General features: G+C 47.3%; 5 protein-coding genes across 5 annotated transcripts; 3 read left to right on the top strand and 2 right to left on the bottom strand.

Moving 5' to 3' along the window:
- Positions 1-348: 348 nt before the first annotated feature.
- On the bottom strand, positions 349-1,071 carry LOC132514426 (histone H2A type 2-A-like). Its single transcript, XM_060139099.1, has one exon. The coding sequence runs from the start codon at positions 901-903 to the stop codon at positions 460-462; it is 444 nt and encodes a 147-aa protein (XP_059995082.1). The 5' UTR covers positions 904-1,071; the 3' UTR covers positions 349-459.
- Positions 1,072-1,160: 89 nt separating this feature from the next.
- LOC132515989 (histone H2B type 2-E-like) lies at positions 1,161-1,744 on the top strand. The gene has a single exon (XM_060142373.1). The coding sequence runs from the start codon at positions 1,203-1,205 to the stop codon at positions 1,581-1,583; it is 381 nt and encodes a 126-aa protein (XP_059998356.1). The 5' UTR covers positions 1,161-1,202; the 3' UTR covers positions 1,584-1,744.
- Positions 1,745-8,633: 6,889 nt separating this feature from the next.
- Positions 8,634-9,342, bottom strand: LOC132514423 (histone H2B type 2-E-like). Its single transcript, XM_060139096.1, has one exon. It carries the CDS (start codon positions 9,147-9,149, stop codon positions 8,769-8,771), a length of 381 nt encoding a protein of 126 aa, XP_059995079.1. The 5' UTR covers positions 9,150-9,342; the 3' UTR covers positions 8,634-8,768.
- On the top strand, positions 9,102-10,003 carry LOC132514419 (histone H2A type 2-A). Its single transcript, XM_060139092.1, has one exon. It carries the CDS (start codon positions 9,500-9,502, stop codon positions 9,890-9,892), a length of 393 nt encoding a protein of 130 aa, XP_059995075.1. The 5' UTR covers positions 9,102-9,499; the 3' UTR covers positions 9,893-10,003.
- Positions 10,004-10,969: 966 nt separating this feature from the next.
- Positions 10,970-11,514, top strand: LOC132514424 (histone H3). Its single transcript, XM_060139098.1, has one exon. It carries the CDS (start codon positions 11,104-11,106, stop codon positions 11,512-11,514), a length of 411 nt encoding a protein of 136 aa, XP_059995081.1. The 5' UTR covers positions 10,970-11,103.
- The last annotated feature ends 225 nt before the right edge of the window (positions 11,515-11,739 follow it).

Below are 11,739 nucleotides of genomic sequence, written 5' to 3'. Positions count from 1 at the left end.
TGGTACTAGACCTCAAGTGTTCAGCAGAGGCCTGGGGAACAACTATACTATAGAGTTGCTCACTAGGCATCCGACTCCGAGTTAAGGCACCGCGGGTCGCCTGACGGAGCACTTAGAACTGAGTCGACTCTGGCGCCCAAGAGGCTTGCTACCTTCACCCGAGTTAACTAACCTCCCGGATTTACAACCCGTCGCCACCCACCGACCCACCGACCCACCGACCCACCGACCGAAGCATAACACCGGTAGGGTACGCAAAGATTCCAGAGGATGGGCGAATGGCACTCCCTCCCCCTCTGTACCCCGGGGCCGCACGTCTACTACTGAGAAAGCTGAAATTGAGCAAACTAGGTGTTGGAACAACTCTTATTTGAAAACGTGGGTGGCTCTGAAAAGAGCCTTTGATTTCACAGGTGCCCCTTCAGGTAAGGGGCTTGGGAGGGCTTCCGAAGACCGGCCTCACTTGCCCTTCGCCTTGTGGTGGCTCTCCGTCTTCTTGGGGAGCAACACGGCCTGAATGTTCGGCAAGACGCCGCCCTGGGCGATGGTAACTTTGCCCAACAGCTTGTTCAGCTCCTCGTCATTACGAATGGCCAACTGCAGATGACGAGGAATGATGCGCGTCTTCTTGTTGTCTCGGGCCGCGTTGCCCGCCAGCTCCAGGATTTCCGCGGTCAGGTACTCGAGGACTGCCGCCATGTACACCGGCGCGCCGGCTCCCACCCGCTCGGCGTAGTTACCTTTGCGCAGCAAGCGGTGCACTCGCCCCACCGGGAACTGCAGACCTGCGCGGGACGACCGCGACTTGGCCTTGGCGCGAGTCTTGCCTCCTTGTTTGCCACGACCAGACATGACAGCCACTGGCACTGCAAAATACCCCCGTTTAACGGCTAACAAATTCATTCTTAACAGCGCCGCTTCACCCTTTTATAGGCAGAACGGCGCTTGTCTACGGAGCAATTTGATTGGCTAAAACACATCTTTGTCCTGCTGACCAATAGGATAGCTCAACCAGAATCCGCTCATTTACATAACCTCGTCCCCCTCGCAAGAGAGCCGCTGAAAACTCGCGAATCGCAACGCGGCGTAATCCGAACCTTAATTTGCGTACAGCCTCTATAAGTACCGAGTGGCTTCTGGTAACCTCGGTGCCGCTGCTGTGTTTGCGTTCGTGGTGGTCTCTGCAGCTCGTGCTTGCCGTTATGCCTGAGCCGGCAAAATCCGCCCCGGCGTCCAAGAAGGGCTCGAAGAAAGCTGTCACCAAAGCCCAGAAGAAGGACGGCAGGAAGCGCAAGCGCAGCCGCAAGGAGAGCTATTCCATCTATGTGTACAAGGTACTGAAGCAAGTGCACCCGGACACCGGCATCTCGTCTAAGGCCATGGGCATCATGAACTCGTTCGTCAACGACATCTTCGAGCGCATCGCGGGCGAAGCGTCGCGCCTGGCGCATTACAACAAGCGCTCGACCATCACCTCCCGGGAGATCCAGACGGCCGTGCGCCTGCTGCTGCCCGGCGAGCTGGCCAAGCACGCCGTGTCTGAGGGCACCAAGGCGGTCACCAAGTACACCAGCTCCAAGTGAGTGCCTGCCGGGATGCGGCGCGCGCACGAGTTGCCGGGCCGCTCGACTTTCCAAAGGCTCTTTTCAGAGCCACCCACCTTCTCAGTGGAAGAAGCTGTCATGTTGTTTTACACGGGTTTTTTGTAGTCCTACTTGGCTTTTTGGTTTCCTCACCTAGTGAACGTTAATAGCATTCACAGTCGTTAAGTACGAACACAGCCATTTCTTCCAGATAAGTAATGGAGTATTCTTACCTAGTTTGGGAGAAGCTGATGGGGTATAGATAGATGTGCTGCGTTTTGTCAGAACTTTTGAAACTGGCTGTTTCAATGATGTTTTTTATGAACTTAGGTATGCAAGGTGAAGTTGGAATATCAAAGGTGCGACCATCTGGTGTTCCCATCCCAAGTGGTAAAACAGTGGTTGTAATTAATTTTTTGTACTGTGTGCTCGGTGTTTATAAAAAAGGAATAACTCAACTTTCAATTGGTAGTAACAACTTCCTTGCATTTGTGTATCTTGCATTCACAAGCACCTGAGTACCCAGTTTATGTGTAGATTCCCCAATAGGGAAATTGGAGCTTGGTCTTGATACCTAGGAATTAACCATTCTTCTGGTAGGTTCTGTCTGCCTCATCTTAGATCAAATCACATAAAACTTGCCTAATACTCGGTGATAGTGTTCTCCCCAGAGAATTACCTCTTAGAAAAGCTTGCCCAATTTAAAAGACATGTCCATACAATGGAAATAAGATATGCATAATTTCCAAAGCAGGAAAATATTTGAAATGTTGGAGGAGCAAAAAGCCCCAATATAGCTGGGAATGCAGAGGAGACTGGCTTCAGAGGTTAGTGTCAGTGCTTTGGGAACCCTTGGATTGCTTTCTGTAGGGACATGAATAACAGGACCTCATTAACCTTAAAGTAGATCCCTCTGGTTGCTACGGTGAATCAAAGATCCTAGACTGTCCATAGTAGAAGCAAGGGAACCAATTAGGAGGGCTATTACAGTGTTGCAGGCTAGAGCAGTGACTCAATTAAAGTCTCTTTTCCAGACCAGCAGTATTAGAATTACCTGAGAATTTATTAAAGGTGGAATCTTCAGACCCTAATAATTTGTGTTAACGAGCCCTCTGGGTGATTCTGATGCATGCTAAAATGTGAGAACCACTGGGTAGTCTAGACATGCCGGATTGGAGAACAGTAATAATAATGGAGATGGTGAGAAATGTTGCAATTAGGATTATATTTTGGAGGTAGTACTGTGGATAGGAGCAAAACCCCTAGGTTTTTAGCCTGAGCAACTGCGTAAACAGTGGTGCTGTTGATTAGGATTGAATACTGGGAGGAGGGATAGGTTGGGGCATTGAAGGGAGATCCAGAATTCTGATTTAAGATTGAGAACCTTCAATATATGGAGTTGACATTCAACATTCAACTCGATAAATGGAGTTGGCAGTGTGAGAGATGCATCTAGGGCTCAGCGAAGATAACATGAACCTGCTTTTTAAAAAAGTGCACAACCTAAAAATTGAGAAGTATGTTTTATTCGGTGGACTTAGCTGAGGACTTAAGCCTGGGATACAGCCTCTCAGATCCAAGGGACTGTTCCAAAGAGGTAAGGGAGGAGCCAGGATATATAGGAGTTTTTGATGAAAAAAATAACCAAACATGTAGTCGAACATCAAAAGATTACTGGTAATCACAAAAACAGACATCTCAAGTTAATGATTTTAGTGCTTTCCTAGGTATGGGAAGATACAGGAGTTTGGGCTTATTGAAACCATTTCTTTGATATGCACCTTAACTATGTAGGGCCATTATCTTGTTTTTCTCCATCCTGAATCTCCTCAGGGTGCACCGTCAGGGGCGGCTGCAGTGGCTGAGGGCTTTTTGGCCACAACATCTTTTGCTTACTGAAATGGCAGGAGACATTCTTTGTCCACACTGTAAACACAGCACTGGGGATGAAGGCTATCACCTTATTCTTCTAGACTTTATTTCACCTTATATGTTTCCTTAACGTATTCTTTGAGATTTGATTTCGTATGTGTTTATGTAGTATAACTTAGTAGTTGATAGCCCTATAATGTATGTTATTGACTATGTAACATTTTTCTTATTCTGTTTTTCTAATTTTATGCTGATTTTCATTAAGGAGCTCACCTAATCCCTTATGTAGGTGGAGCTCAAACTTGACTGCCCATAGGTACCTGGAGAACTTTTAGAAATACTGATGTCTGGGTGCCATCCCCAGAAATTCTGATTTAAGTGATTTGGGACACAGTCATCACTTGGAATTTTAAAAAAAGTTCCCCAGGTGACTCTAATGAGCAGTCAAGTTTGAGAACCATTGCCACATGTGTTTCCCAGAAAACAGATCTTGTCTACAGTTCTTAGCGTTGGCATGATTGGTTTAAATGTAGTCCTAACCACTTCCCACACTGATTAGCTCAGGAATCTAGACCAATCTAATCAGCACAAACATTTCAGAAATTGAACTACTGGGAATGTAGATTGCTCTTATCTTTTGGTAAAGAATCTTCTTTGCTTTCAAGAGGCTGCAGCAGAATGTAGTGTTATGTGGGTGTGAAGGCAAGAATGATTGTAGGCCACAGGAGGGCAACTGCTGAGAGGAAGAATTGGAAAGCTGAGCCACTCATGGAGTTCAGCCAGCCTCAGAGCCCTACTTGGATCTTGAAATATTTGAGAAATAATAATTTCCCAGAATAAAAGGAAAGATGATAGACCTTTTATCTTGGAAGATCTCAAAGAGGCCAAATAGGGTAGATAAGGAAAAATAGAGGTGCTCCAACTACACATTTGGACTAAATGTCCACGTTTTAAAATCAATATTTGACCAGGGCCAAAGATTAATATTGCCATTAAAATGAAGGACAGTCTAGGATTTTTAAAAATCTGAAATTTTATTTAAAAATTAAATAATTCTATTATTAAAAATTTTAGTTTGCATTAGTTTCTTAGGGCTGCCATAACAAATTCCCACAAACTGAGTGGCTTAAAACAACGGAAATTTATTCTGTCATCATTTCTGGAGGCTAGAAGTCTAAAGTCAATGTGTTGGCAGGCCCCTGTCCCTCTGAAGGCTCTTGGCCAGGATCCTTCCTTGTCTTTCAGCTTCTGGTAGCCCCAGGTATTATTTGGTTTACGACAAACCCTGACATTTGTCTCAGTTTTCTTCCTGTGCATTTCTACATTTTATTATAAGGACACCTGTCATACTGGATTAGAGCCCACCCTAATGACCTTATTTTAACTTGATTACATCTACAAAGACCCTATTTTCAAATAAGGCCACATTCTAAGGCACTGGGGAGTTAGACTTCAACATATCTTTTGAGGGGACACAATTCAACTTATAACAGTAGTCAACAGCTGGGGTAGGCTGAATAGGGCTCCTAAATATGTCCACATCTAAACCCTAGAATCTGTGAACATTACCTTAAAGGTCAAAGGGGACTTTCCTGGTGTGATTTTGAGATAGGGAGATTATGCTGGATTATTTGGGTGGACCCAAATGTAATCACCAGTGTCCTCATGAGAGGCAAAAAAAAGCCAAGGGAGGAAAAAGGTGATGGAAGCAGAGAATTTGAAGATGGTAGGATGCTGGCTTTGAGAATGGAGGCAGGAACCATGAGCCAAGAAATGCTCCTCTAGAACCTGGAAAATGCATGGAAAAGGATTCTCTCCTAGAACCTTTGGAGAGAGCAGTTTTGAGACCTGCCTGGTGAAACTGATTTTTGTGCTTCTGATCTCCAGAACTTTAAGAGAATAAATTTGTTTTAAGCCACCAGTTTATAGTTATTTGTTACAACAGCCGTAGGAAATTAACGCCACACCTTTATAGCAGGGGTCCCCAACTCCCGGGCAGCGGACCAGTGGGGGTCCATGGCTTGTTGGGAACCGGGCCGCATAGCACGAGGTGAGTGGCGGGCGAGCGATGGAAGCTTCAACTGCTGCTCCCCATTGCTCGTGTTACTGCCTGAAACCACCCCCCATGCACGTCTGTGTAAAATTGTCTTCCACAAAACCGGTCCCTGGTGCCAAAAAGGTTGGGGACCGCTGCTTTAAAGGATATTTTTTTGACAATTGGAGAAATTTGAATATAGATTGCATATTGGTTAATATTACTGAATCAATATTAAATTTTTGGCGTGTAATAATGGTACTGTAGTTATATAGGAGAATGTCCTTATTTTTAAGAGAGACATGTAAATAAAGTATTTAGGGAAAAGAATGAAATTTTGCCATTTGCAGGAACATGGATGGACTTGGAGGGCATTATGCTAAGTGAAATAGATCAGAGAAAGATACTGTATAATATTTATATGTGGAATCTAAAAATTACAACAAACTAGTAAATATAACATAAAAGAAGCAGACTCACAGATACAGAGAACAAACTAGTGGTTACCAGTGGAGAGGAGCAATTTAGGGGTGGGGGAGTGGGAAGTACAAACTACTGGGTGTAAGATAGGCTCAAGGATGTATTGTACAACACGGCGAATATAGCCAACATTTTGTAATAACTGTAAATGGAAAGTAACCTTCAAAAATTATATAGGGCTTCCCTGGTGGCATAGTGGTTGAGAGTCCGCCTGCCGATGCAGGGGACACGGGTTCGTGCCCCGGTCCGGGAAGATCCCACATGCCGCGGAGCGGCTAGGCCCGTGAGCCATGGCCGCTGAGCCTGCGCGGCCGGAGCCTGTGCTCCGCAACGGGAGAGGCCACAACAGTGAGAGGCCCGCGTACCGCAAAAAAAAAAAAAAAAAAAAAAAAATTATATAAAAATTAAAAAAAATGTTAAGTAAGGAAAAATGTCACTATGTTTACAACTGATTTTCAAATGGTTCAGAAAATGCAAATGCAGCAAATAGTAACAATTGGTAAAACTAGATGAAGATAATGCTGGTCATTGCAGTTTCTTTCAACTTTTCTAAAGGTTTAAATTTTACAAAACAAAAAATTGAGAAAATTTTAAAAACTTGTAATCAGATTTAAAAAACTAGTACAGAAAACTTTCATAGACGTTAATTATTCCATTTTATTTTTACAGTATAATGTTAACTGATAGAATTTCAACATATGAACATATAAGATTTTTTTACTACATTATATTTAAAAGTCTTATGTATGTTTGAGAGTGATCATCTATATATTAACTAGAACTCTTAATGATATCCTTTGTTCATATTTTGCTACACTTATTAGAGATAACAGTGATTTATGTGGTTGCAATAGCCAAGGGATGCCCAATTAACATTGATTTAGACATTTCATTATTCTGCCTTCTAAGGTTGGAGGTTGAAACTGAAGTTGGATAGGGGATTTTAGTGAAACACTGAGACCAAAGCTAGATATGGAAAAAACCATATCTAGACATGTTATAGCGATTCTAAAAGCGTCCAGAGAAAAAACGATAGATCACCTATAAACGAGCAAGAATCGGGGTTTTAGAATCTACCCCTTTGTCCTTTCTCTTCCTTGAACTCCAGTTCTCATATTTCATATTCCCAACTTGGGAATTTGGTATTTCCTATTTGATATTTCCACCTGGATAGCTACCAGTAGTCTCAAAATTTTGTCCAAGACATTACTCTAGGCTTTCCTCCTCCAAACCTACTTGCCTCTCGTATCAGTAAATTGCAGCTCTTTCCAAGTGCTCAGTCCAAGAACCTGCAGTTAATCCTTGATTCCTCTCTTTCTGTCATAACCTATTTACAATTCATCAGTTTCATTTAAAATATATCTTGACTACTTTTCATCATCTCCACGGCTACCACCCATCTCTCTCCTGAGCTATTACTGTAGCCCTTTTGATATTCTCCCTGCCTCTACTCTTGCTCATCTATAGTCTATTTTTCAACATAGCATCCTGGGTGAGCTTTAGCGTAAGTCGAATAATGTCAGTACTCTTATCAAACTCTCCAAAGGCACTCTAACCTACTTAGAATTAAAGACAAAATCTTTGCAATGGCCTAGAGGCCCTTCAATGGCATACATAATGACTCTCAACTACCTTTCTGATCACGTCTCCCTGCAGATCTTTCCTTTGCTCACTGTGCTTTAACCACAGTGGTCTTGCTTATTCCTTGAACTCCTCAAACTTGTGCCTGCCTCAGGGCCTTTGCACTTGCTGTTTTTGTTCTTAGAATACTCTTCTCCAAGATATCCTATGGCTCACTTTCTTCTTCAGGCCTCTGTTCAAATATTAACCGAAAGGAATAGCAAAGTGAGACACGACGTGTGTCTAGACTAAAAATTGTCTAGATGAAATGTGGATGAAAAATGTCACCTGCCATATCAGTAATCAAAGGATGTTGTGGCCATCAAGCCATCAGCCGCTGCAGCTACCCCAACTGTGCACCCTGAGGGGATTCGGGATGGAGAAAAACAGGATACTGCACCTAGACAGTTAAGGTTCATATCGAATGAATGATTTCAATCAGCCCACTCTTTCACCTTCCCATAGAGAAGTGCTAAATTCATTAACTTGAGATCGTTTTTTTAAATTTTCATTAATTAGAATTCTTTTGACGTTCAACTACCTGGTTTGTTTTTGCAAAACTGGTATATATTCTGGTTCCTCCCACACCGCCTTGGAATAGTCCCTCAGAGCTATCTGAAAGGCTGTCTCGGGCTTAGTCCTCAGCAAGTCACCGAATAAAATTTGATTCTTAACGCAGATTGTTTTTTTTTAGTCGACGTATAGATTTTCTATACGTGCTGGGGCGTGGTCTCAAAGTATTGCGTTTTTTTTTTTAAACGGTGTTACATTTGGTTTTCAGAGCTCAAGAAAAATGAATTTACAATCTAATTGCTGCAGAGCAACCACTGTTTAACTTTTTACCCCATCCTCCTGAGTAGATTTACACTGATCATCACCCATCGCTAACCATTTTACTGGAAAAGGCAAGTTACTTGCATGAGAATGAACAATTACTCTAGCTAGTTCTTGATCGATAGACAAAATCTGGTCCTATCTTGGGTTTTTCCCTTCATCCTAAGGAAAATGGCAAATTTACACTACGAAAAGAGTAAGTGGCACAGAAAAGAACCATAACAGAAAATGAAAATAAATTGGATAACAGCTTCTTCCACTGAGAAGGTGGGTGGCTCTGAAAAGAGCCTTTGGAAAGTCGAGCGGCCCGGCGACTCGTGCGCGCGCCGCATCCCGGCAGGCACTCACTTGGAGCTGGTGTACTTGGTGACCGCCTTGGTGCCCTCAGACACGGCGTGCTTGGCCAGCTCGCCGGGCAGCAGCAGGCGCACGGCCGTCTGGATCTCCCGGGAGGTGATGGTCGAGCGCTTGTTGTAATGCGCCAGGCGCGACGCTTCGCCCGCGATGCGCTCGAAGATGTCGTTGACGAACGAGTTCATGATGCCCATGGCCTTAGACGAGATGCCGGTGTCCGGGTGCACTTGCTTCAGTACCTTGTACACATAGATGGAATAGCTCTCCTTGCGGCTGCGCTTGCGCTTCCTGCCGTCCTTCTTCTGGGCTTTGGTGACAGCTTTCTTCGAGCCCTTCTTGGACGCCGGGGCGGATTTTGCCGGCTCAGGCATAACGGCAAGCACGAGCTGCAGAGACCACCACGAACGCAAACACAGCAGCGGCACCGAGGTTACCGGAAGCCACTCGGTACTTATAGAGGCTGTACGCAAATTAAGGTTCGGATTACGCCGCGTTGCGATTCGCGAGTTTTCAGCGGCTCTCTTGCGAGGGGGACGAGGTTATGTAAATGAGCGGATTCTGGTTGAGCTATCCTATTGGTCAGCAGGACAAAGATGTGTTTTAGCCAATCAAATTGCTCCGTAGACAAGCGCCGTTCTGCCTATAAAAGGGTGAAGCGGCGCTGTTAAGAGTGAATTTGTTAGCCGTTAAACGGGGGTATTTTGCAGTGCCAGTGGCTGTCATGTCTGGTCGTGGCAAACAAGGAGGCAAGACTCGCGCCAAGGCTAAGTCGCGGTCGTCCCGCGCAGGTCTGCAGTTCCCGGTGGGGCGAGTGCACCGCTTGCTGCGCAAAGGTAACTACGCCGAGCGGGTGGGAGCCGGCGCGCCGGTGTACATGGCGGCAGTCCTCGAGTACCTGACCGCGGAAATCCTGGAGCTGGCGGGCAACGCGGCCCGAGACAACAAGAAGACGCGCATCATTCCTCGTCATCTGCAGTTGGCCATTCGTAATGACGAGGAGCTGAACAAGCTGTTGGGCAAAGTTACCATCGCCCAGGGCGGCGTCTTGCCGAACATTCAGGCCGTGTTGCTCCCCAAGAAGACGGAGAGCCACCACAAGGCGAAGGGCAAGTGAGGCCGGTCTTCGGAAGCCCTCCCAAGCCCCTTACCTGAAGGGGCACCTGTGAAATCAAAGGCTCTTTTCAGAGCCACCCACGTTTTCAAATAAGAGTTGTTCCAACACCTAGTTTGCTCAATTTCAGCTTTCTCAGTAGTAGACGTGCGGCCCCGGGGTACAGAGGGGGAGGGAGTGCCATTCGCCCATCCTCTGGAATCTTTGCGTACCCTACCGGTGTTATGCTTCGGTCGGTGGGTCGGTGGGTCGGTGGGTCGGTGGGTGGCGACGGGTTGTAAATCCGGGAGGTTAGTTAACTCGGGTGAAGGTAGCAAGCCTCTTGGGCGCCAGAGTCGACTCAGTTCTAAGTGCTCCGTCAGGCGACCCGCGGTGCCTTAACTCGGAGTCGGATGCCTAGTGAGCAACTCTATAGTATAGTTGTTCCCCAGGCCTCTGCTGAACACTTGAGGTCTAGTACCAAGGGGACGTTACCTCTCTCACACACACGTACACGCCCCGTTCACCCCAGTCGGTTAGGGGAGCGGACAGTTTTCGGGAGTGTGGCGGACCTGGGGTTTGGCTTAAGTGAGTCGACTGTGTCAAAGGGGGAAAAAAAAGGCGCCTTCGCGGCGGAGATACAGGTCCCTACTTAGGGTTTCGGAGGCGGAATCTTGCGCCCGGAGGGGGCCGCACATAACTTTCCGATCCGAAAAGCACCGAAAGGCGGAAACAAAACAAAACAAAAAACCCCCCCAACGATCCGTCATGCCAACTAAGCTAGGGGGCTCTGAGAAGGCAACAAGGCGTTCCGGGGGCGGCGGGGCCAAACAGAAGGTTGAGGTTCAATTCGGGAGCTAGAAAGCGTAGAAAGAGGGTTTCGCGGGTAGCGCGTTCCAAGGGAGCGAAGGGCTGAGGAGGAACATTCTGACACAGTTGCGCTCAAAACTAACTCTCACCCTGAAAGAAAGGAAAAACAAGCCAGGGAAAACTGTTGGCAAACTGGAAAGTAGAAAGGGAGGCGGGTGGGCGGGGGTAGGGGGGATTCTGCCCAAGCCAATCAGTGGCGCTAGGGCCGATGACGTCACAGCCAATGGACAGCCAGCGCGGGACTTTCAATTACTGATCCGCCCAATCGGGAAAAGACTGTGCCTATAAAGACCGCTGCGGCGGGCTGGATCCCGGTTCCTCTCCTTGCGCGTCGCTGCGCCGGTGAGCTCGTGTCTCGGTTCGCTATGGCCCGTACAAAGCAGACTGCCCGCAAGTCGACCGGTGGCAAGGCCCCGCGGAAGCAGTTGGCCACCAAGGCGGCCCGCAAGAGCGCGCCGGCCACTGGCGGCGTCAAGAAGCCGCACCGCTACCGGCCGGGCACCGTGGCCCTGCGGGAGATCCGGCGCTACCAGAAGTCGACCGAGCTGCTGATCCGTAAGCTGCCCTTCCAGCGGCTGGTGCGCGAGATCGCGCAGGACTTCAAGACCGATCTGCGCTTCCAGAGCTCGGCCGTGATGGCGCTGCAGGAGGCGAGCGAGGCCTACTTGGTGGGGCTGTTTGAAGACACGAACCTGTGCGCTATCCACGCCAAGCGCGTGACTATCATGCCCAAAGACATCCAGCTGGCCCGCCGCATCCGCGGGGAGCGGGCTTAAGAAGTGTGCGCTCGGCTCGAGGTTCCATCATATCCAAAGGCTCTTTTCAGAGCCACCCACAACTGCACTTGGAAGAAGCTGTGCCACTTGGCCGTGCTCTCCCGGCGGACCCTCGCATACCCCGGGAGGAGAGGCTGTTAGAGCGGGCAGAGCGTTGGGCTCCAACAGATAGGCTAAAGAAAGGCCAGGTATCTGGCCTAGTCCCCTGCTTGCTGGCCGCCTTCC

The sequence above is a fragment of the Lagenorhynchus albirostris genome, chromosome 2, assembly GCF_949774975.1.
Source record: "Lagenorhynchus albirostris chromosome 2, mLagAlb1.1, whole genome shotgun sequence".
Taxonomy (NCBI): Eukaryota; Metazoa; Chordata; class Mammalia; order Artiodactyla; family Delphinidae; genus Lagenorhynchus; species Lagenorhynchus albirostris.
Note: the sequence above shows the minus strand (reverse complement) of the source record. Positions and strands in the feature narration are given on the sequence as shown.

What these genes read in the sequence shown, in the direction of transcription:
- LOC132514426 (XM_060139099.1), bottom strand. Translation starts at nt 903, where the DNA reads ATGAATTTGTTAGCCGTTAAACGGGGGTATTTTGCAGTGCCAGTGGCT.
- LOC132515989 (XM_060142373.1), top strand. Translation starts at nt 1,203, where the DNA reads ATGCCTGAGCCGGCAAAATCCGCCCCGGCGTCCAAGAAGGGCTCGAAG.
- LOC132514423 (XM_060139096.1), bottom strand. Translation starts at nt 9,149, where the DNA reads ATGCCTGAGCCGGCAAAATCCGCCCCGGCGTCCAAGAAGGGCTCGAAG.
- LOC132514419 (XM_060139092.1), top strand. Translation starts at nt 9,500, where the DNA reads ATGTCTGGTCGTGGCAAACAAGGAGGCAAGACTCGCGCCAAGGCTAAG.
- LOC132514424 (XM_060139098.1), top strand. Translation starts at nt 11,104, where the DNA reads ATGGCCCGTACAAAGCAGACTGCCCGCAAGTCGACCGGTGGCAAGGCC.